The sequence below is a fragment of the Sinocyclocheilus grahami genome, unplaced genomic scaffold, assembly GCF_001515645.1.
Source record: "Sinocyclocheilus grahami isolate Dianchi unplaced genomic scaffold, SAMN03320097.WGS_v1.1 scaffold549.1, whole genome shotgun sequence".
Lineage (NCBI taxonomy): Eukaryota > Metazoa > Chordata > Actinopteri > Cypriniformes > Cyprinidae > Sinocyclocheilus > Sinocyclocheilus grahami.
Window position 1 is genome coordinate 492,385 of NW_015505728.1, and position 21,647 is coordinate 514,031.

Consider the following 21,647-nt stretch of genomic DNA (forward strand, 5'->3'; position numbering starts at 1 on the left):
TTTCTTTTTAAATTTATAGGTAAATAGAACATTTTTGGATTTTGAGATATTTCAAAAAAAGGAAAGATATAATGTAAATGAAGAAAAAATGTTCTAGGTCACTAAAAGTTGATATTGATCATGGGTTTCTTTATACTGACAGTCAGATGTTCTTACTTCCGTTGAAGCTCAAGATGCTCTTTGTATCATTCTCAAATCATGCTGGAGAACATAAGTTTACACATTCTCAAGTTCACGAGCAGCTCGAGTCAGTACTATTTTAGTATCATTAAGATACCATTGTAGTTTTATATTTTGAATTAGTTTTTATTTTAATATTTAATTTTAGTTTGTCTTTTTGCTGTGATTTTTGTGCTTTTTATTTACTTTAATTTTTCTCATTTTATTTCAGTATTAGTTGCCATGTCCACACATAAATGGGTATTTTTATAAGTTTTTCCTTCTTTCGTTTAAAAAAAAAAAACTCCGTCCACATGAAAGCGCAAACGCATGCTATGAATCACTGTCAAGAGCATGCCAAACCATCCAACAGGTGGCGATATAATCTCAACCGTAAAGCCATGTTGGCCAATCAGAAGCCTGAAAAAGTCTCCAGTAGGCGGAGATAACAGCGCAGGCGCCAACGTCACAAGCCAAAAACTCCGGTTTCGCTGTCTACAGTGTTTTTTAGACTCTACACGATAACACTGCAAGAACCGGAGTTTTTGAAAATCTTCACCTTGGCAGGCGTTTTCAAACGCCTACGCTACTTAACTGAAAAGTATTTTTCTATTAATTTGATTTCAAGTAACAATGTTTTTTTTTTTTTCATGGTTTTAGTTAACTATAATAACCCTGGCTCGACAACGGATGACAAACCAAATACGAAGAAATTTTAAAATGTATTTTCATTTTTAATTGAACTGCTCACTCAAATTATGTTGATATTGTATAATTACTAAGACATTTTGTACTAAATTAAATACTGTAAAATACTGCATTTTCATTAGTGGGCTCGGACATTTGGACCTCGTTGTACATGTGAGATTTAGTTTTATTGCATTTAGTTTTTTGACATACTGTCATTCTGATTCTGTTTACCTTGAAATGTTTTGCCAGATTTTGGTCCTAAAGGGCTGTCCTACCAAGGCTGCAGATCTTTATAGACTTGATTGTCTTATATCAATCAACTCACTAAAAACCCTTGAGAAAAGTGCTTTTTATAGACCTTTATGAGATCAGATGACATTATCGTGTTGATTAGTATCTTTTTTTTTTTTCTTTTTTTTTATAATGCTAATATAACATCTGTCATGGTGTCAATTCACTACAGTAGCAAGGTGCCATTAGTAGGGCTCTTTTATCTGACATTTTTATTTTTTAAACAGAATATCTAGCACAGATATCCCATTAAACAACTTTTGCAGGTGTTGCAAAAAAGCAGGTGTTGATTATTGTCCTACTGTAATCACATTGTAACTTGCTTTGTTAATGCATTCAAAATGTAGCCATTATTTAAAAAATGAAATTGGGGACAAATACTGAGGAGTTGCACTGTATATGTGATAGTTTAGAGACTAGATTGTTACTGGTGTTAGAGAACTAGTGAAGGTGTCTTATGTAATTATCTGGTATTTTACTTGTTCTTTCTTATCTTATAATATTGAATGAGGAACTTTTGTGGATGCTGCTCTGAATCCATGTATTTAGTTACAAAATGACATAAGATTTGAACCCTTTGCCATTCATAACTTTTTAGTATTATAATATTTGACTTCTTTTTGTTAGGTAATACAATGCTTTCATTTTAGGACACAGTATTAGTTGCTGAGAGACAAACATGGCAGCTTTGAATACAACATTAATTTAGAGCCTTTGCATATGGAATGTTGTGTAAATATGTTTCTATTGTAGTACTGATTGCTGATGTGTTAAGAATTTTATTTTGCGTTTTAAGCGTATTGTTTGATGACGAGATTAATTGGGTGAAATATGGAGCAAATGAGATTCTAGATTTCATAGTGAAACTTTAAAGTATGGTGTTATTATGGTATGAATTAATATTTACTGTATGTATGTAGAGTTGGAGTTTATATTCCGAAATGTTGGACTGAATGAGTCTTACAGTTTTAGTGGCTCTTTATAATGTCACTGAAGGAGTTTTGTACTCTCAATCAAACCTCAACTGAAATGCCTTTCCTTTCATGGTATTCACTCAAGGACAGTATGAGCATATAGTTTTAACAGTATGTCTGAACATAAGTTTTTAGATTGAAAGCAAACTTTTATGTCTTGCTCATATAGGAGACCCTTTTCTTGAAAATTGTAATCATCACTGCGAGCATTGACACTTTGTAGCATTGGAACAATTACAAACATATGATTTAATTTATGTAATTATGCTTTTTCTGTTATTTACGATTCATTTGTCACAAAGGACTGTGATACATGTATGCATACATGCATACATATACAGTGGGGCAAAAAAGTATTTAGTCAGCCACCAATTGTGCAAGTTCTCCCACTTAAAAAGATGAGAGAGGCCTGTAATTTTCATCATAGGTATACCTCAACTATGAGAGACAAAATGAGAAAAGAAAATCCAGAAAATCACATTGTAGGATTTTTAAAGAATTTATTTGCAAATTATAGTGGAAAATAAGTATTTGGTCACCTACAAACAAGCAAGATTTCTGGCTCTCACAGACCTGTAACTTCTTCTTTAAGAGGCTCCTCTGTCCTCCACTGGTTACCTGTATTAATGGCATCTGTTTGAACTCGTTATCAGTATAAAAGACACCTGTCCACAACCTCAAACAGTCACACTCCAAACTCCACCATGGCCAAGACCAAAGAGCTGTCAAAGGACACCAGAAACAAAATTGCAGACCTGCACCAGGCTGGGAAGACTAAATCTGCAATAGGTAAGCAGCTTGGTGTGAAAAAATCAACTATGGGAGCAATTATTAGAAAATGAAAGACATACAAGACCACTGATAATCTCCCTCGATCTGGGGCTCCACGCAAGATCTCACCCCGTGGGGTCAAAAAGATCACATATATATATATATTTATTTATCATCATTATTATAGAACCTGTTTTCATTATTTATTTGTATTATTCCTGCATAAATAGCAATTCTTTATACATTGTAACTCAGTTTGTAATTTGACAATGCTTATATTTGAATTTTTAATGTTAAATCCTCATGACCTCAGTAAGCACGTCTTGCTCCATTTCAGATGAGATTATCATGAAAAATGACAGGATATTTTACATTCTAATGAAATTGTGAATTTATCAGAAGAAATGTGTTATTCTTTTTTATGTCCCAGTGTTCACATGTAAACTCTGCTTTGACTTGTACTGCTTTGACCAAACATTTCATTCGATATGTCTTTTGTATGCCGTTTTCTTGATTTCACTTATTTGATTTATCTACTAATTAATTTAATAAATAATTTTTGGATAAACAAAAGTTTTGGTTGGAAAATATAGTAATAATAATGTGTGGAATCAGACAAACCGTTCTCTTTTGATAAAAATTGGATTCTACAACTAGTAAAAATGCATATAAATATAAGAAGAGAATAACAACCTACAGCCAGTATGAGGATAAACAGAAATTGAAAATGCCAAGCCGTGAGACTGTTGTAAAACCAAAGACAAGTCTACGCAGAACTAAAAATCTACCACGTAATCTCTCATTTGTTTTTCTCCATGTTTTGTATTGTATATGGTACATTGGTGCTCTGTTTTAATGATATACAATTAAAAGGGATGTTAACAGTCCTCCTGTTGAGACATAATTTCAAATGTTAACAGTTGTTTATTTTCCCAATAAAATGAATTATGACAAAGAAATGTTTTTTTTTTACTTTACCTTTTAAGTCAATGTTTGAAAGCGGTAGAATCCAATACATTACATGATTTTACTTGTGTTAAAAAAGTGCAGAAATGATACTGTATACATTCTTCATAACCTAAAATAAACTTGGATTATCTATTTTTTTTTTAAATAAAGTTTTTGATTTAGCTTTGCTGACAATAAAAAATATCAATATTTTTGTTATTTGTAATTTTAATATATATTATATAACCATCAACATATTTCACTATTGTTTGACTTTGAACGTCACTAGGGTGGCATCATTCAATCTGGCCAATCAGAATGAGAGCTGAGCTAGCGCGCTGGTCTCCACCTAGGACTTTTAATTTGAAAGGTGGAGTATGTGGCGCTTCGGATGTAAAATAACACTAAAAATGTAATTCTAGTAAGCTGTATTGATATAGTCAATATGATATGAATAAAATAAATATAATTAAATCATCCCGTTTGTGCGGTTTAATTGATGTGTTTTTAGACCACCTCCTGTCACATGATGCGGGTCGCGCGAATGACTTCACGCTCTGTCATGGCTGCGCGAGACATAAACATGCCAGTGGTTCAGTAATTCAGAGCATTAAACTAGTGTGATGATTAAAGCAGCCGCCATAACCAATCATTTTGCCTTGAGGTCCGCCATATGAAATCGGCTGGTCGGTGTTTAGTGCGGCAGGTGAAGTGATAGCTGTGTTGAGGATCACAGGAAAGATGACTGAAGCCGTGCTGGAGCATCACGGCGGCTCACAGAGTTCCTGTAAGACAGGCTCCAAATCCTGGCAGTACAGGTCAGTTACTTCACACAAACAGCTCCTTCACAAACAAACAGTGTTTACTTATGAGCCATGTTAACTGTTCAATAGCAAATAGCAAATGCTACGTTTCTAATACTAGGGGAGCTTGTATAATAATATTCCATTCCCGGAGTAAACTGGACTTAAACATGCCACTCTGATCTTATTCCTGTCAGCGTGTCCTTCCAACCCGTATGATTTTCTTTCTTCCATGCATCACAAAATGAAATGTTAGGCAGAATGACAGCCTCAGTCTCCTTTCACTTTCATTATATATATATATAGATAATCACGACTGATATATATTATGGATATATCCCAGTGTCCTGTGAATGGTCTTTGTTCATATTATACAATTTAGGGTTGATTTGGTGATATATTCTTTTAGGTAATGGAATGAAAGTCTTGCGCACACACTAGTTGTTTTACAGCATGATGTTATCTTTTTTAAGTGATCTGATGGAAAAGGTGGATGGGTATTTGATGAAGTACACCAATCTTGTGACAGGATGGCAGTATCGGTGAGTCTGAAGGATCTATTTAATATGAACGGCCCCAAATGAAATCTGTGCTGCTTTGGGCGGAATCGTTAGAATTCTGCAGGTAAAATGCAATAGTTAAATTATTTAATGAACTCCTAAACTGTTATGTTTCAATTATAGATATTTTGTGCTCAACAATGAGGCAGGGCTGCTGGAATATTTTGTGAATGAGCAGTCAAGAAATCAGAAGCCCAGGGGTTCGCTGCCATTAGCCGGAGCAGTGATTTCCCCCAGCGATGAGGATTCACACACCTTCACTGTCAATGCCATCAGCGGAGAGCAATACAAACTTAGAGGTTGTCACGTGATCTCTTTCAACCGTTCTTTTTTGCTAGATGGTTTCACTTCTGCTCTCTTAATCATACCGCAAGCTGCATTTTATAAAAATGCAGCGTATACGAACATGTTTCACTTGTCTGATCTGAGCTAATATTATCCAAATATTATAATTTATATTTATTACCTGTTTGTGTAACTTCAGCCTCAGATGCAAAGGAGCGACAGCACTGGGTCAGCCGACTGCAGATCTGTGCGCAGCACCACACAGAGGCGATGGGCAAAGTGAGACTTACATCCAGACACCTGTAATACAGTTAACACCACCGTACTGCTCAGTGATTTAAGTTACAGGAACAGACAGACAATCTGTTAAATTACAATGCCTCGAAAATAGTTATTTCAGAGTTTAAAATTCTGTCATCATTTTTTCACCATCATCTCATTCAAAACTGATACATTTTACCAGCTTTCTTTCGAGAACCAATGCTATTTGGCATTGCTGACATCAAGTTTGATATTTTACTAGTTTTTGCCATGATGATAAGCAAAGAAACTTTAATGGTGTTAAAAAACAAGCTTGTATGATGTGACTTTGCACTGCATATTTGACTTTACTGTATGTGACTGGATGAGATGCACTTATATTTTGGGTCCGTTTCTCAAAACAGCAGAAGACTTTGATTATAGCCCACAAATTATAATGCCTACATTTATTTGTCCTTCTTGGAGCTTTGCTGTCATAATCATCACCAGCTTTCTAGCATTTTTTTTTTTTTAAATCTCTGCTTTAGTGTTCCTTGAAAATACAGATTTGGAGCGAAATTATGATCAAATTGTAATTTCTGGGTGATCTAATTCTTTCAGCAATTATCCATAATCCCACAGACAAACCCACCGCTCCAGACTCGCAGTCTCTCCATGGCATCTCAGGGCAGTGGCAGCTCTCCAGGATCTCAACACAGGGTCAACCAGAACTCAAACGCCCTGTTGGGCCTGTCCCAACTGCAGCGTGGCTCATCTCTTTACTCCAGCAGGAAGTCGCTGCTGCCTGATCACTTGCTGGAGGCCAGAGAGGTGAGACTGAATGATGCTTTTAGAGGCCCAATTGCATATCTCTTTGTAACTTCATAAGTATCTGATCTAAATTTTGAGGTGTAGGATGTTCATTAACCATTAAATGCTCCTTCTTCAGATGATGAGCCAGGCTCAGGGCCAGCACAGAGACCTGATCCAGAGTATTGAGGGTCTGCCCTGCTCCCAGGGTCCCTCTCCCTTGGACCAAGACTTGCTGCTGCTGAAAGCTACTTCTTTGGCCACCATGACCTGCCTCAGTGACTGCCTGCATATCCTGCAGCTCCAACAAGTGGCTCGGCAGAAAGTTCCTCTCAGTGGTGAGTGTTTTAAAAAAATTTTTTTATCTGTGTTGATCCTTGTTGTTTTCTTCATTATGTTAAATGTAACAGTAGATATGTTTACATCTCTTCATTTTATGTCACTTGTGCATTACATGTGTACATGCCCAGTTTATAATGGATAATAGAAAAACAAAAACAAAAAATGTGAAATGAGGTACGTAATGCTAGACATCTGGCAGTTTTTCCTTTGTCTGGCTCCATTAATATTAGACCTGACTTTATGCTTTGTCTCATGCTACTGCAATGCTTAGATGTTAAGTGAATGCATTTCTCTTCCAGTAAAAGACAGTAAGAGGGTTATTTATAAGCACAGCTTCCATCACAGAAATTATTGATTGGTGCTGCTCTCTTTTTGTATTCCTCTCTGCTCTTCTTGACAAGATTTTAGCATGAAATTAGCAGCATTTTTTAGAGTGGCCATATCCTATATATCCTATCCTATATTTATATATTAACGACTGCAGGTTTTGAATATTAGGTGATTTGGAAAGATACGCAAAGCTGCTGGTGCTGCATACAATCAGAAACAGCACAAGGTTAAGCACAATTTCCCATATTTATTCTTATCGTTAGTTTTTTGGCATTTACTGTATATATTACTGTAACTATCCAACCTCTGTATTTGCTTTTCAATTACTGGATTCTGCCAAGTTTCTGAATACCAAATAAGCATTGTTGATGTGTAAACATGGATGTGATATGTTTTTTTTTTATTGGCTGATATCTAGAGATCAGGGGGGCTGATATAATGCTGATATAGCACAATTTATTACTAACAAATAAAACTGTACAGAAAATGTGTAGTTTCACTTTGCATTGGTGTTTGTAGATTTTACCCACTTTTATTGGCCACTTTTATATCACATAAATATTCACTGATTAATTGTCTAGGACTGCATCATAGGCGCATATATAACAGTCTGGTACTAGTCATGTATTTAAATGCATTCATCTTTTTAGCACTGTTTAGAAGTACAAAAGCCATGTCATGATTTAACTTAAAAATGGAGCAAATACAGCCTCCCTTTTTGTTGAATACCATCATAGTGTAATCTGTGTAACACTCATCTATTGGCTGCCGAAATGCTATCCAAATGAATAATGTAGAGTCTTTTAGAGAACCACACTTACTCTCTTTCTGCAAATCCGCTATCAGACAGTTATTGAATACCTTAAATCACATATTCACTGCGACTCACTGATCCTTATGTGTAATCCAGGTCAGTGCAATACGATCAAAATGCACAATGCCACAAACCCTTCTGCTCATGTCACAGTGTCTGGGTGCACCAAGATAACCAATAGCTGAACAGAAAAATGGTAGTTAATTTTCTATTTGATTTTATAGAAAAACCACAAGCGTTTGTGGTCGCAAATCTAATAATCTCAGGTCATGTTTGTGCCTGTAGAATTTATGACCTAGGGCCCTGCTCGGGGAGTGGAATATTGTTTTATAATTAATGAGGAACTGTATCCACCACTGATAGACTTCTGCAGGTAACCAGAGCTCTGCTGGCGTCACTCAAGTGCGGCGGTTGACAGACTTACCAAATTGTGTTACCATACCGTCGTCAATTCTTGGATGAAGTTGTTTCCTGTCAGATTTGCATGTTTGGGGATTCTTCTGGCCCAAAAACCCTTGGAGTTTTGCAAAACTGAAGCCTTCTAGCTGTCAAGCAACTTTAATGCTACCCAGTCATGAAGCATACATATTTTATTACTCTCTGACTAGAAAGAAACAAGATGTAAACATCCCACAGTTCCAGGATCACCTGCATTTCTACTGTAAAACGTAGTGAGCTACCTTGTGAACTTTCTGAACTTCCTAATGACTGGAGCAAAACAAAAACCACCAGATTAGTCTTTGTGCCAATAAGCAAACAAGTCAACAATGGGCAGGGCTCCGTGCAGACGGTGAGACCCTGGGCTCAGGTTTCCACTCAGAGCTCTGTGTCAGTTGTCAGAGCGCTAAACACCCAGAAATCCTGTGGCGTTAGAGGCTGCTGTTGGCTTGTGGGCATCGTGCTGGTGGGCTGGTGATATGAGCACCTCTGAGCCAGGTTTTGTGTGCCCTGTAGGCCCTGCACTCGAGTGGCTGGAGCCAAAACTTCCAGACATCCTGAAGAATGGAGGGACGCTACCCAGCATCACCAAAGATGATGGCAAAACAGAGGGAACCATTCTGGAACCTTTAGAAATGGACTCCTGTGATATCGCTGGAGTAAGATTAGCTTTATCTAAACTTTTTCTTATCATTCTTGCTAACTGTGGTATTATTTTACAAATGTGTTTGAATGATTTGCAAACAAATCTGAGTTTGAAGAATCTTTAAAAGTCCTTATTGAATGATTATGCATGATTTGAAAAGTAATTGGTCAAAAAGTGTGGGACTTGATCACTAATGGCGCTTTTCCACTGCATGGTACGGCTCGGTGGTTCACTTTTGGGGGGTTTTCCACTGGGTACAGTACCTGGTACCTGGTACTTTTTTTAGTACCACTTCGGTTGGGGTTCCAAGTGAACCGTACCGTTACCGAAACGTGACGTGTAAACTCTGCTGATCACGGATTGGCCGGAGAGATTTGTCACTACCTGCGTCACTGAACTTGCGACACAAACACAAAAGAACCGCTAGATTTAAATCAGCACAGCCAGCGAAGGATCGAACGCAACTGTTTTGAAAGAGCGGACCTTTTTTTTTAACAACCAAAAAGTTTTGTTGTCTGTTGCGGAAGTACAGACGTTCCTCTGTTGATAGCAGAGGAGCAGATCCAGCGAGAGCTTGGTGGGGCGACGCGGAATGAAAAAGTTTTCTTTAGGAGTCGTGGTAGTAGAGGCGGCGCAACTATAACGACATGTGAATAATCCCGCCCACTCTGAAGCGGTACTGAACTGCAGTGGAAAAGCAAACCGTGCCGTGCCGAGCCGAACCGTGCCGTGTCGTACCGAGCCGAGTCGAGTCATACCACGCAGTGGAAAAGTGGTTGTCCAAATAAAGTGTGGGAAATTGATTTCTGAGGATCTGAGCTAGTCTTAGATTAGACATTTTTTATTATATTTATAATGACTAAATGTCTTTAAAAAGTATTTAAATACTCAAGTCTCCCTTAAGTACTGTATGTATCAGTATTGATAAAATATCAAATCACGTGGCATCTGCAAACAAATGATGCTTTTCTCAGAACTAACAGCACTGGTGATTTTTGTGGTTACAGTATATATTCTAAACATCTGGTTTAGTAGCCTAGTAGTGTAATCACAGGTGTAGTTCAACGCCTTAAAGCTTGTCTGCCATTGCTCAGGCCACAATTTTTTTCGCCCTGGTCTTGCGCCATTGGTTGAACCGGTGCTGTTACAGTAGTAACAGGCCGGTCAGGATGCTTAAGCAAACATCAGAGTTTTTATAGCACCACAGAGACACAATATTTACACTTGTCTTGACACTTTCATGGAGATAAATGTACAAAAGTGACACAAAAGACTTTTACTTTGTTACCAAAAAATTCAAGTAATCAAGCAATCCTGAAAAGTTTCCACAAAAATATTATGCAGCACAACTTTTTTCAACATTAAGGATAATAAGAAATGCTTCTTGAGCAGCAAATCAGCATATTAGAATGATTTCTGAAGGATCATGTGACACTGAAGACTGGAGTAATGATGCTGAAAATTCAGGTTTGCCATCACAGGAAAAAAATCATAATGAATTAATTACATTTATTCATTATGAATATTTCAGAATATATTTTTACATTTTGAAATATATTGAAATACAAAACAGTGATTTTAAATTGTAATAATAGTTATCAATATGACTGTTTTTACTGTATTTTCTGATCAGATAAATGCAGCCTTGGTGAGTAATAGAGATCTTAAATTTTTTTTTTATTTACAAAAATCTTACATACTCCAAACTTTTGAGTGGTATTAGTGTTTTAACATCGAATCACACGCTCCAGCTTTAACCATTTTCCAAAAAGCGTGTGAGTGCTTTGTCTTCATTTTGAATAGATATATTTTTAATCGTTTTAATACCTGCTTTAGTGAAATATTTGGCTTAAAAAGTGTGCTATATTTGTTTAAAAAAAAAAAAAAAAAGGTTAAATATTTTGTTTTAAGATTGAATGATATTCATGCATTTTGACTATCTGAAGTATCTGAATATGTTTTGGGGCCTCTGTACACAGCAACACAGTCATTGACAGATGTATTCATAACAAATGCCGGTGATAATTACTGACAACTGACATTATTGTTTTGGAAAAGACTGTGAATCTCAAGAGTGCTCCTTTCCTTCAGTTACCTTCACGTAAACAAACACCTGTCCTGAGCCTTCCTGAAAATCAGACTGTAGACAGGGCTCCCTATTAACCTAAGTAAACTTGTCTGCGGTGTTAAATGTTTACTATGCTGTAGGCTTTTTTCCCCCTGAATATTCGTGAATAATATTTTGCTTCACATGACTATCATTCATCATTTTAGGCAGCATAACAGATAGATTTACATTTCAAAAACAATCATATACAGAAATATATATAAATATTCTACATTATGTAAAGCTGTTTTTGGCAGGTGTCATTAGTGGTGTTTGCTGAGGCTGTTACTCATACTTAGGGTTTGAGTTTTAAACAAACAAAAACAAATGATGCCTCATTTTGTGCAGCCTCTTGAAATAGGTGTGCTGTTACTTAAGTGATCATATTTATGAATTTCATGGTAAAATAGAAAAGATATCAGAGACTTACACTGAAGGAAATACTCAAGCCATATTTAGGATACGAATATCATAGAGAATAGGTTTATGGAACACTTAGTGTATAATACCGTAGGATTTTAAAATGATCATTTCCAGGCCTGGAACTGTTAGAGAGGTCATTAAAATTTTAAATTATATACGTTGTCTACATTGAATAGTTTTTTTTTCAACTCTAAAAAGTTTAGTCTGCTATTAGCCTTTAAAAAGACTTTACTATATTATCTGATTTCATTTTGATTTTATTTAACATTTTAGTGATTTTTATGTGCTTTCATAAGTTTTATTAGATTACATTTCTACACAGCTTTCATTTATTTTTATTTCAGTTCAAGTAATTTTTGTATTAATTTCTGTTAGTTGCCAACCATTCTTTATTAGTTTATCATCTAATATTTGTATTTTATTTTAGTTTTATGTCTATTAACGAAAATTATTTTAAATATTCTCAGTTCAATAAAATGCTTTTTTTTTAATATTTCTCTATTGGCTTTTTTATTAGATAAGTCTCTACCTCTATAAAATGTGAAACAAACTAAAAAAAGGTAGCCTGTAATTACTGAAAAGTTATGCAAAGGTCTTTGGTCAAAAGGTGTAGAAACTCTGTAGAGACTTTGAGGGCTCTGAAAAAAAGGCTAGTTCTGTCCTTGTGATTATAGTGTTTTACTGGTTAAGTAGGATGTGATCCTGAAGTTTGGTTTGGGTTTCAGGAGCAGGAGGAGATTGATGCCACACAGGAGATAGATGATTCAACTCCGGCCGAGGAGGAGGAGCTGGGTGCTGTCGAAGAGGAGCGCAGCGTCATTCTGCACCTCCTCTCTCAGCTCAAACTGGGCATGGACCTAACCAGGGTATATCAGCTCCATCTCATTAATGGCTCTCATTTCATCTTGTGTCTTTCTCAAACCTCAGATAAACACCACTTTGAATGAAATCTGTTATACACTAAAAAACTCAAATAGGTTTTACTCTGAAATTGCTGCTACATTTCATGCATAATTACCAAGAAATGGCAAGGAACAGTTCGCATTGAATATGAAATTTTAAAGTAGAAATACTGAAATAGTGTTATCTTGTAAAAAAAAAAATACTCCAATAATCTTTTTGATTATGCTTTCATCCAAATATTTTTTTACAGTGTACGATTTATTCATTATGAAATAATGCAGTGTTTTAAATGGGCGTATAGGTGGTCCTGCCTACCTTCATTCTGGAGAAGCGCTCCTTGTTGGAAATGTATGCAGACTTCATGTCCCATCCAGACCTTTTCGTGGCCATCACCGATGGCTCCAGCCCGATGGACCGTATGGTCCGATTTGTGGAGTATTACCTCACTTCCTTCCACGAAGGTCGCAAAGGTGTAATTGCCAAGAAGCCCTACAACCCCATCATTGGAGAGACCTTCCACTGCTCTTGGAAAGTACCCAAAGCGACAACGCCTCCATCAGCAGACCCAAAAGAAGGGACCTTGTGCGCATCAGACTGCTACAATGTCCGCTTTGTGGCTGAGCAGGTTTCCCATCATCCACCTGTGTCAGGCTTCTATGCAGAATGCCAGGAGAGACAGATGTGTGTCAACACCCACGTGTGGACCAAGAGCAAGTTCATGGGCATGTCCATTGGTGTCTCTATGATTGGAGAAGGTGAGTTTCACCTGCCTTGCAAGCATTTTTGCATGTCCATTGTTGATTATTAGAAATGTTCATTCCTGTGCTCGCAGGTAATCTACACCTATTGGAGCACGGTGAGGAATACACCTTCAGTCTGCCCTCTGCTTACGCCCGCTCTATCCTCACTGTGCCCTGGGTGGAACTGGGAGGAAAGGTCAATGTCAACTGTGCCAAGACAGGCTACTCTGCAGTCATCACCTTCCAGACAAAGCCTTTCTATGGGGGCAAGCTGCACAGGTCAGGATCACATTACGTGACTCCATTTTCCATCTCTGTGAGACAGTATAGTGTTTTCAATGTAAATTTATACAGCAGCCCTGAAGAACTTAATTAGTATACACTAGCATTAAAAGGATGCATCAAATTAATCAAAAGTGACTGTAAAGACATTTGTTTCCACAATAATATTAAGCAGCACAACTATTTTCAACACTGATAAAAATATTAAATGTTTCTTAAGCACCAAATCAGCACATTAGAATGATTTCTGAAGGCTCATGTGACACTGAAGATTGGAGTAATGGCTGCTAACAATTCAGCTTTGACATCACAAGAATAAATTCCATTTTGAAATATATTCAAATTGGAAATATTTTAAATTGTCACAATATTTCACAATATTACATTTTTTTAACTGTATTTTTAATTAAATAAATGCAGCATTAGTGAGCATAAGAGACTTCTTCATAAGAGACAACTGCCTTTTTTTTTGGTGCTTTGCCTTAAAGACAGTGTGAGTTTGCTGTGGGGTCCAGTATAGTTTGCACTGCTCCATTACATTGGTTCACAAAACAATCTAGCAAAGATCAGACGGAAATAGTCAGGGAATCTATACAAATGAAGGGGACAAGTGCAACTGGCTGAAAAGGTATCTAGATGCCAGCTTTAGTATCAGTATGGTCTTTTTGGAGTGTTGAGGAGATCTAAGTGACAGGATCACTTGTATATCCAAAACAAAAAAAATGTTGAACAGGGACTTATGGAAAAATAAACAGGGTGGGGTGAATTTTCATTTTATGTTGACTTCTAAGATGAAGTTAATTTGGGTTCTTTATGATATGAGCACTTTTAATCAGAAAGCTGAGCCAGTGGACTGTAACAAAAACCTGTGCTTTGTTCCTCAGAGTGAACGCAGAGGTCAAACACAACCCCACCAACTCCGTGGTGTGCCGTGTGCAGGGTGAGTGGAACAGCGTGCTGGAGTTTACCTACACCAGTGGGGAGACACGTGTCGTAGACATTACCAAACTCCCCGTCACCACAAAAAGAGTACGGCCCAATGAGCTGCAAGGACCCTACGAGTCTAGGTAACACCAGCCAATCAGTTTACTGTTATATTCAAGCCACACGATTGAACTATACAGTGCCAGCAAAACAAGTGATTTAAAGGAATAGTTAAAAAAAATTATATTGTGAAGGTCTGAGAAAGTAAGTTATATGGGTTTGGAACAAAATGAGGGTCAGGATATGTAACACATTTTTTTTTTGAGGAACTATAAGTGAAAATCATAATTTCTCCATAGCTGTCTTGTTGTCTGTGGATTCAGAAGCATTTACTGAGAGCGTGTTGATGTGGTGCGAAGGCTCTGTCTTTAATCCGTGACTCTTCTCCCTGCAGGCGACTGTGGCAGCATGTGACGGAGTCTCTCAAGGAAAGAGATATGGATAAAGCCACGGAACACAAGCGCTTCCTGGAAGAAAGGCAGAGGAAGGAGGAAAGACATCGCGCAGAGACGCAGACAGCATGGAGGACCAAATACTTTGAGCGCAAAGTAAGAACACATCTGCATCTTATTTTTAAAATCATATGCTAATTTGCATATATTGAAAATAGTATATTATAAAAGAAAAGTTACTGAAGATATTTTGGATGTATTGTTGTTTAACTCTTGTTAAGGATTGCCTGTTTTCCACTGTTTGTAGTTTTTCCAAGTAATGTTATTATAAATTAAATACATTTTTGTCCGTGAAATGTGACAGATTCTTCTACTTTTCAACACATCCCACTCTTGACTACATTTGAAGTTTCATGGCACATTTTGTCTCAATTAATGCCCCGTTTCACTTGGAAATGGGTAAGAATTAACACTGTGTGTTGAGTGTCAAAGTGAAGCTTGAATGGAGTGCTGCAGGAAGGAGTCCTAAAACTCAGAAATAAGCACTTCTGGTTCCATCGTCCTGAAGTCATTGGGTTTTTTTAAAGGGTTTTTTGGCCTGAAATAAGGTCTGAGGTTGATTCAAGCTTGAGATATTTTCACAATTTATTCAGCAACATAAAATACATCAGTGTTTCTTTTTAAGTTATTGTGTGTCTTGAAAAAGGGGTCTACAGAGGTTGTCAGGAACATTAAATGTCACCACGCTCATCAGAACTCATCTACTCTGTCATCCGCTTTTACATCCTCAATGTGTTTATAATCACGCTCTTGCAAAATATTCTAATTCAAATTTTCCAACTAGTAGATTTTAAATGAAGATTGAAAGAGTCGTCGGAAGCTTAGTGGCGGTGACGTTAAAGTCACGTGACCGTGGTGTGTTTGTTTAAAACCTACCTTTAACTTTTTACTTCTGCCAATTATATTCAGGCTTCAAAACAGTTGTGTAAATTTACGAAGACTATCTTGCCATAAAACACAATGAGAAGCTAATCTTCTGCACGCAGAGACGCAGACAGCATGGAGGACCAAATACTTTGAGCGCAAAGTAAGAACACATCTGCATCTTATTTTTAAAATCATATGCTAATTTGCATATATTGAAAATAGTATATTATAAAAGAAAAGTTACTGAAGATATTTTGGATGTATTGTTGTTTAACTCTTGTTAAGGATTGCCTGTTTTCCACTGTTTGTAGTTTTTCCAAGTAATGTTATTATAAATTAAATACATTTTTGTCCGTGAAATGTGACAGATTCTTCTACTTTTCAACACATCCCACTCTTGACTACATTTGAAGTTTCATGGCACATTTTGTCTCAATTAATGCCCCGTTTCACTTGGAAATGGGTAAGAATTAACACTGTGTGTTGAGTGTCAAAGTGAAGCTTGAATGGAGTGCTGCAGGAAGGAGTCCTAAAACTCAGAAATAAGCACTTCTGGTTCCATCGTCCTGAAGTCATTGGGTTTTTTTAAAGGGTTTTTTGGCCTGAAATAAGGTCTGAGGTTGATGCAAGCTTGAGATATTTTCACAATTTATTCAGCAACATAAAATACATCAGTGTTTCTTTTTAAGTTATTGTGTGTCTTGAAAAAGGGTTCTACAGAGGTTGTCAGGAACATTAAATGTCACCACGCTCATCAGAACTCATCTACTCTGTCATCCGCTTTTACATCCTCAATGTGTTTATAATCACGCTCTTGCAAAATATTCTAATTCAAATTTTCCAACTAGTAGATTTTAAATGAAGATTGAAAGAGTCGTCGGAAGCTTAGTGGCGGTGACGTTAAAGTCACGTGACCGTGGTGTGTTTGTTTAAAACCTACCTTTAACTTTTTACTTCTGCCAATTATATTCAGGCTTCAAAACAGTTGTGTAAATTTACGAAGACTATCTTGCCATAAAACACAATGAGAAGCTAATCTTCTGCAGTAATTCAAAAGCATACATGTATGTAAAAACCCTATTGGGTTTTTATCGGGTGAATTATGGTAATGGTAACTTCTGGTTTGGCCCTCATTTTTTTTTCTTTCTTTTTCTAGGGTGAAGGCTGGGTGTATTACCAACCACTGTGGAAAACGGCGGCCCATAGCTCTTCCCCAGTGTCCAGTCCACAAAACCCATGACCTCTGACCTTTTAAGACCTGAGTCCAGGCATTGTACAGCCTCCTGCTGCAGTAAACCTCTGCTCTGGTGTTCCCTCTCTCACAGATGAAGACATACACTCTCCTTTGTATGATTCTGATATGATTATATGATTGATGTTCATATTTTGCATCCTTCGGTGGTAAGATTTTTGTAGAACTACACAGTGAATGATTTCTTCAATCCGCACAGAGATATTGTTTGTTAATGTTGCCTTAACGAGTGTCGTATGTAATGAGGGCCGAGTACAGTGTGCCGGTTCTTAACGTGGGATTGTGTTTGAGGTGAACTTCTTAATCTAACCATACTGTGGTGTACTGTTTTTGACCACAGTACGATCAAAGTCGTTATCATGATTTAGATGATATCAAATGAAATGCAGGATTAGGGGAGCTCGTTCAGGAAGGTGGAGTTGAAAAGGACAGGCGTTTCGTTGCGTTGATAACTGGCAAGATGTGAGTTGTTATTGCTTAGCCAGATGCAGCTGGAGTGTTGATGAGAAAGAAACCGTTGGCTTGGCTTTCGTATGATGCTGTCTTTTTCTCGTTCTCGTTCTCGCTCTGGTAAATAAAGCTTGCAGGCGCTATACACAAAATCTGGGTCGGATGGAAGTGTTCGGGTTCAGGCCTGCTCTTCTGTTTCTGCTTGATGTTCAGTGAACAATTATGTGGGCTTAAAGGGATAGTTCACCCCCCCAAAAAAATTCTGTGATCATTTACTCACCCTCATGTCATTTAAAATCTGTAGGACTTTCTTTCTTCTGTGGAACACAGATTTTTACAGTGAAAGTCAATGGGGTGGGTCCAAAGGTTATAATGACATAAGGGTGAATAAATGTAACCAAATTGTCATTTTAGGAGAACTATCCCTTTAATGCTTACGTTGAGCACTTTAACTGTTTAGACCTAGAAAAGAGCCAGCCTTATAATATTCTCTATATGCATAATAATGTGTAAATACAACCCGATTAGACAGTATTATTGGAGATACAGTAAGCTCTGTCAAAAGTTCTGACGGACACCAATCTGATCTGTCAAAGTAATGCAGTTTAATTTTATGATTTCGGACTGCTACGTTCCACTTCGATTCTACCTCGATTGATATTGATAATTGTTTTTTTAAAGGGATACTTACCCAAAAATAAAAAATCTGTCTCACCCTTATGTTTACTCACCCTTATGTTGTTCTTTGTAGTCCATATGACTTGTGCGCTACATTAAAAGTCATCTTGTCAGATTTCAGTCTTAAATGTCATTTAGATGCCTGTCAGACTAGATTTCAGTCTTGCTGAGGAAAAAAAAACTTCTAAAACCAGTTGGTCTTGGATGGTTTCTCAGCTTACACCAGCCTGGTTTTTAAGGGGGCTTCGGCACTTTTCAGCTGCTCAGATTGGAAGACCAGCGAAGGCCACCAAACTAGGTTCAACTGTTTTTTTTTTCTTTTTTCAGCAGGGCATTAAAACTAGCATATGGTTTCCGAAGACTTTGTTGTAAGTTTTATAGAGCACTTTTATGGAGTTCTGAGGTATAAGTCACTGTTCTTGCAAAAGAGCAGCTTGGACATTCTGCCTGACATCTCCTTTTGTATTTCACAGAAAATAAGAAAATAATATGGGCTTTGGAATGACATGAGGGTGAGTAAATGATGCCAGAATTTTCATTTTTGAGCAAACTCCTTTAGGCACAATCAAGATGTGTTGATGGCACCTATTCCTTGCTAAGGGTTCAGGTTTTTAGTTAGCTGGTCATGTTAGTAATAGTTTTTTTGGCAAAAGGTTTAACCACGTCAAATTTGAGGTTTCAAAGTTCTTCAAGGTTTTGTGTTTAAACGCTTCATTGTTCAATTTGCCAGTGGGGAACAGTTGGAGTGACGGTGCTGGCTGAAGTGTTGCGCATCTCATATAATCTCTGCTTCAGCCCTGGCATTGGTTGCGCTGAGAAACTTGTGGTGCCTTATTTGTGTTAGTCTTCCTCCCATTCCACCTCACAGCCGTCAGCTTTCTCATTAAAACAGAGCAAGACTGAAGCCACAGCCTTTGTACATATCTCCTTTCATTTTCCTGTCAGCAAAAATACAGAATTCCCACGAAGCGTTTGGTACATCAGCTGTGCTCTCCACTCAAATCATCAACTGCACTGATGTTTTAAATACACTCCCTGTAGCCTCAGAAAATATGATTGAAAAAATAAAATTAATATATTGGAGGATTTCAACTATTAGTGAACTTTCTGTCTGTGTGGTATCAAGAAATGTTGCAAATATTTCACTAACTGGTATATAAAAGAAGCTCCTTGGGTTCCATTTTGCTAATTCTTTTAGAATTATGCATGTGGCATTATGATCTAATATTAATTAAAATATGGAATGTTTTGTACTTGATTTGTCACATTGACAGACCATTTAAAATAACCTAGGAAATTCAAAACTAAGGAACCCATTCTCTGCCTTAGAGTAAAAAAACATAATAAAGGTAATTGCGACTTTATTTCTCACAATTGTGACTTTATTTGATTTAATTGTATTTCACATAGTGTGGCTTAATATCGCACATTTGCAACTTTACATTGTGACTATATATTTCACAGTGTCACTTTATCACAGTTGTGATTTTATACTTTACAATGCAACTTGATTTCTCAACTTCATATCTCAAAGTTGGACTCAGCCTTATTTTAAATGTTAACCTTTCTCACAATTACCAGTTTTATATTTTATTCTGAGGCAGAAGCGGGTTTCTATACAAAACAGTGATTAGAAATAATACCGTTTTCCTTATATACTACCATTCAAATGTTTGGGGTCAGTAAGGGTTTTTAGTAAGAAGTTACTTTATACTTTCATTCAGCAAGGAAACATTAAATTGATCAAAAGTGACCGGTACAGACTGTTCGTTTGTTACTTTTGCTATTTCAATTCATCAAAGAATCATGAACCCATTCTCTGCCTTAGAGTAAAAAAACATAATAAAGGTAATTGCGACTTTATTTCTCACAATTGTGACTTTATTTGATTTAATTGTATTTCACATAGTGTGGCTTAATATCGCACATTTGCAACTTTACATTGTGACTATATATTTCACAGTGTCACTTTATCACAGTTGTGATTTTATACTTTACAATGCAACTTGATTTCTCAACTTCATATCTCAAAGTTGGACTCAGCCTTATTTTAAATGTTAACCTTTCTCACAATTACCAGTTTTATATTTTATTCTGAGGCAGAAGCGGGTTTCTATACAAAACAGTGATTAGAAATAATACCGTTTTCCTTATATACTACCATTCAAATGTTTGGGGTCAGTAAGGGTTTTTAGTAAGAAGTTACTTTATACTTTCATTCAGCAAGGAAACATTAAAATGATCAAAAGTGACCGGTACAGACTGTTCGTTTGTTACTTTTGCTATTTCAATTCATCAAAGAATCATAAAAAAAGTATAAAAGTGTCCACAAAAAATATTAAGCAGCACAACTTTTCAACACTGACATTAATAAGAAATGTTTCTTAAGGACCCAAATCAGCATATTAGAATGATTTCTGAAGGGTCATGCAACACTGAAGACTGGAGTAATGTAATTTGTCATTTGAATTGTAATAATATTTCACAATACTGTATTTTTTTATCAAATAAATGCAGCCTTGTTGAACCTTGGAGAACCTGGATTTTTCAAGAATATGTAAAAATCTTTCCGACCTCAAACTTTTTGAACAGTAGTGTGAAATGTTGTTTAAAAAAAGTCCATGGACACATTATGCATATACATTTTATAAAGTGATTACTGTACGGCTGTGAAGCCAGTTCACACTAGGAATGGGCAAAATGACATCTTTGTTTGCCTCATCTCCAGTAATGGAAAAAGCATAACAGGTTGCCATATGTTCATGTTGACATTTGCACAGAAAGTATTCATCTCCATCAGTTCTTTTTCCAGTGTGCAATCTGGTATGAATTTTCCCTGTCCCTCAAAGTAGCTCTGTAGAATTTGGGTGAACCTCAGATGATTGCTTAATACAATTGGAGCGTAAATGCAGGCTCTTTAGAAACTAGACAAGTTAGTGTCATGCTTTTCTCTTTGCCTGAGACCCAAGCTCATTGATGTAACAAATCATTAGTATTACGAATCCTGTTTACCATTAGAAGTGAGTCTAAGGAATCTTTTAAAAGTTGCTTTTTTTCTTTTAATTAGGATAAGCTAATTGATTATAATCAATAAGTCTGGAATGAACAGACTCGTCCTCAACTTCTGAAGCAGGACATTGATAAGATAAAAAGCCTTCATGTAGTTGTCATTTCATTAAAGTATTCAGGTCAGTGGTTAAAACAGGGTCAGTGCAAAGCAACTCCCCAGGGCAAAAGGAATGTCGGGCTCAGATCACATTTTGAAGTTATTCTGAAATTATTTGAAAGGACTACAACCCCGTGTGAGCAATGAAATGAAACTGGTTCTTTTTTATGTCTAAAAACAGCAGTTATGTTGCTAGTGTATCGTCTGCGGTTCTGTGGTTAATCAAATTGAAGTCCCCCCAA

At 36.7% G+C, this 21,647-nt stretch overlaps 1 protein-coding gene across 2 annotated transcripts; it reads left to right on the forward strand.

Annotated features, from left to right (window-relative positions):
- The first annotated feature begins 4,343 nt into the window (after positions 1-4,343).
- Positions 4,344-17,844, forward strand: LOC107555931 (oxysterol-binding protein-related protein 11-like). 2 transcript variants are annotated; one of them, XM_016238888.1, is made up of 13 exons: positions 4,344-4,651; positions 5,110-5,178; positions 5,320-5,495; positions 5,681-5,760; positions 6,343-6,552; positions 6,671-6,869; positions 8,972-9,114; positions 12,357-12,497; positions 12,836-13,289; positions 13,367-13,553; positions 14,441-14,623; positions 14,935-15,088; positions 17,016-17,844. In XM_016238888.1, the coding sequence occupies exons 1-13, from the start codon at positions 4,575-4,577 to the stop codon at positions 17,097-17,099; spliced, it is 2,157 nt and encodes a 718-aa protein (XP_016094374.1). In that variant the 5' UTR covers positions 4,344-4,574; the 3' UTR covers positions 17,100-17,844. The 2 variants fall into 2 exon arrangements, with proteins under 2 accessions (XP_016094374.1, XP_016094375.1); XM_016238889.1 differs by having other exon boundaries at positions 4,345-4,651; positions 6,364-6,552.
- Positions 17,845-21,647: the final 3,803 nt, after the last annotated feature.

Coding starts and splice junctions, on each gene's coding strand:
- LOC107555931 (XM_016238888.1), top strand. CDS start 4,575: ATGACTGAAGCCGTGCTGGAGCATCACGGCGGCTCACAGAGTTCCTGT. Junction 6,553..6,670: donor ACTTGCTGGAGGCCAGAGAG/GTGAGACTGAAT, acceptor CTCCTTCTTCAG/ATGATGAGCCAGGCTCAGGG. Junction 15,089..17,015: donor CCAAATACTTTGAGCGCAAA/GTAAGAACACAT, acceptor TTCTTTTTCTAG/GGTGAAGGCTGGGTGTATTA.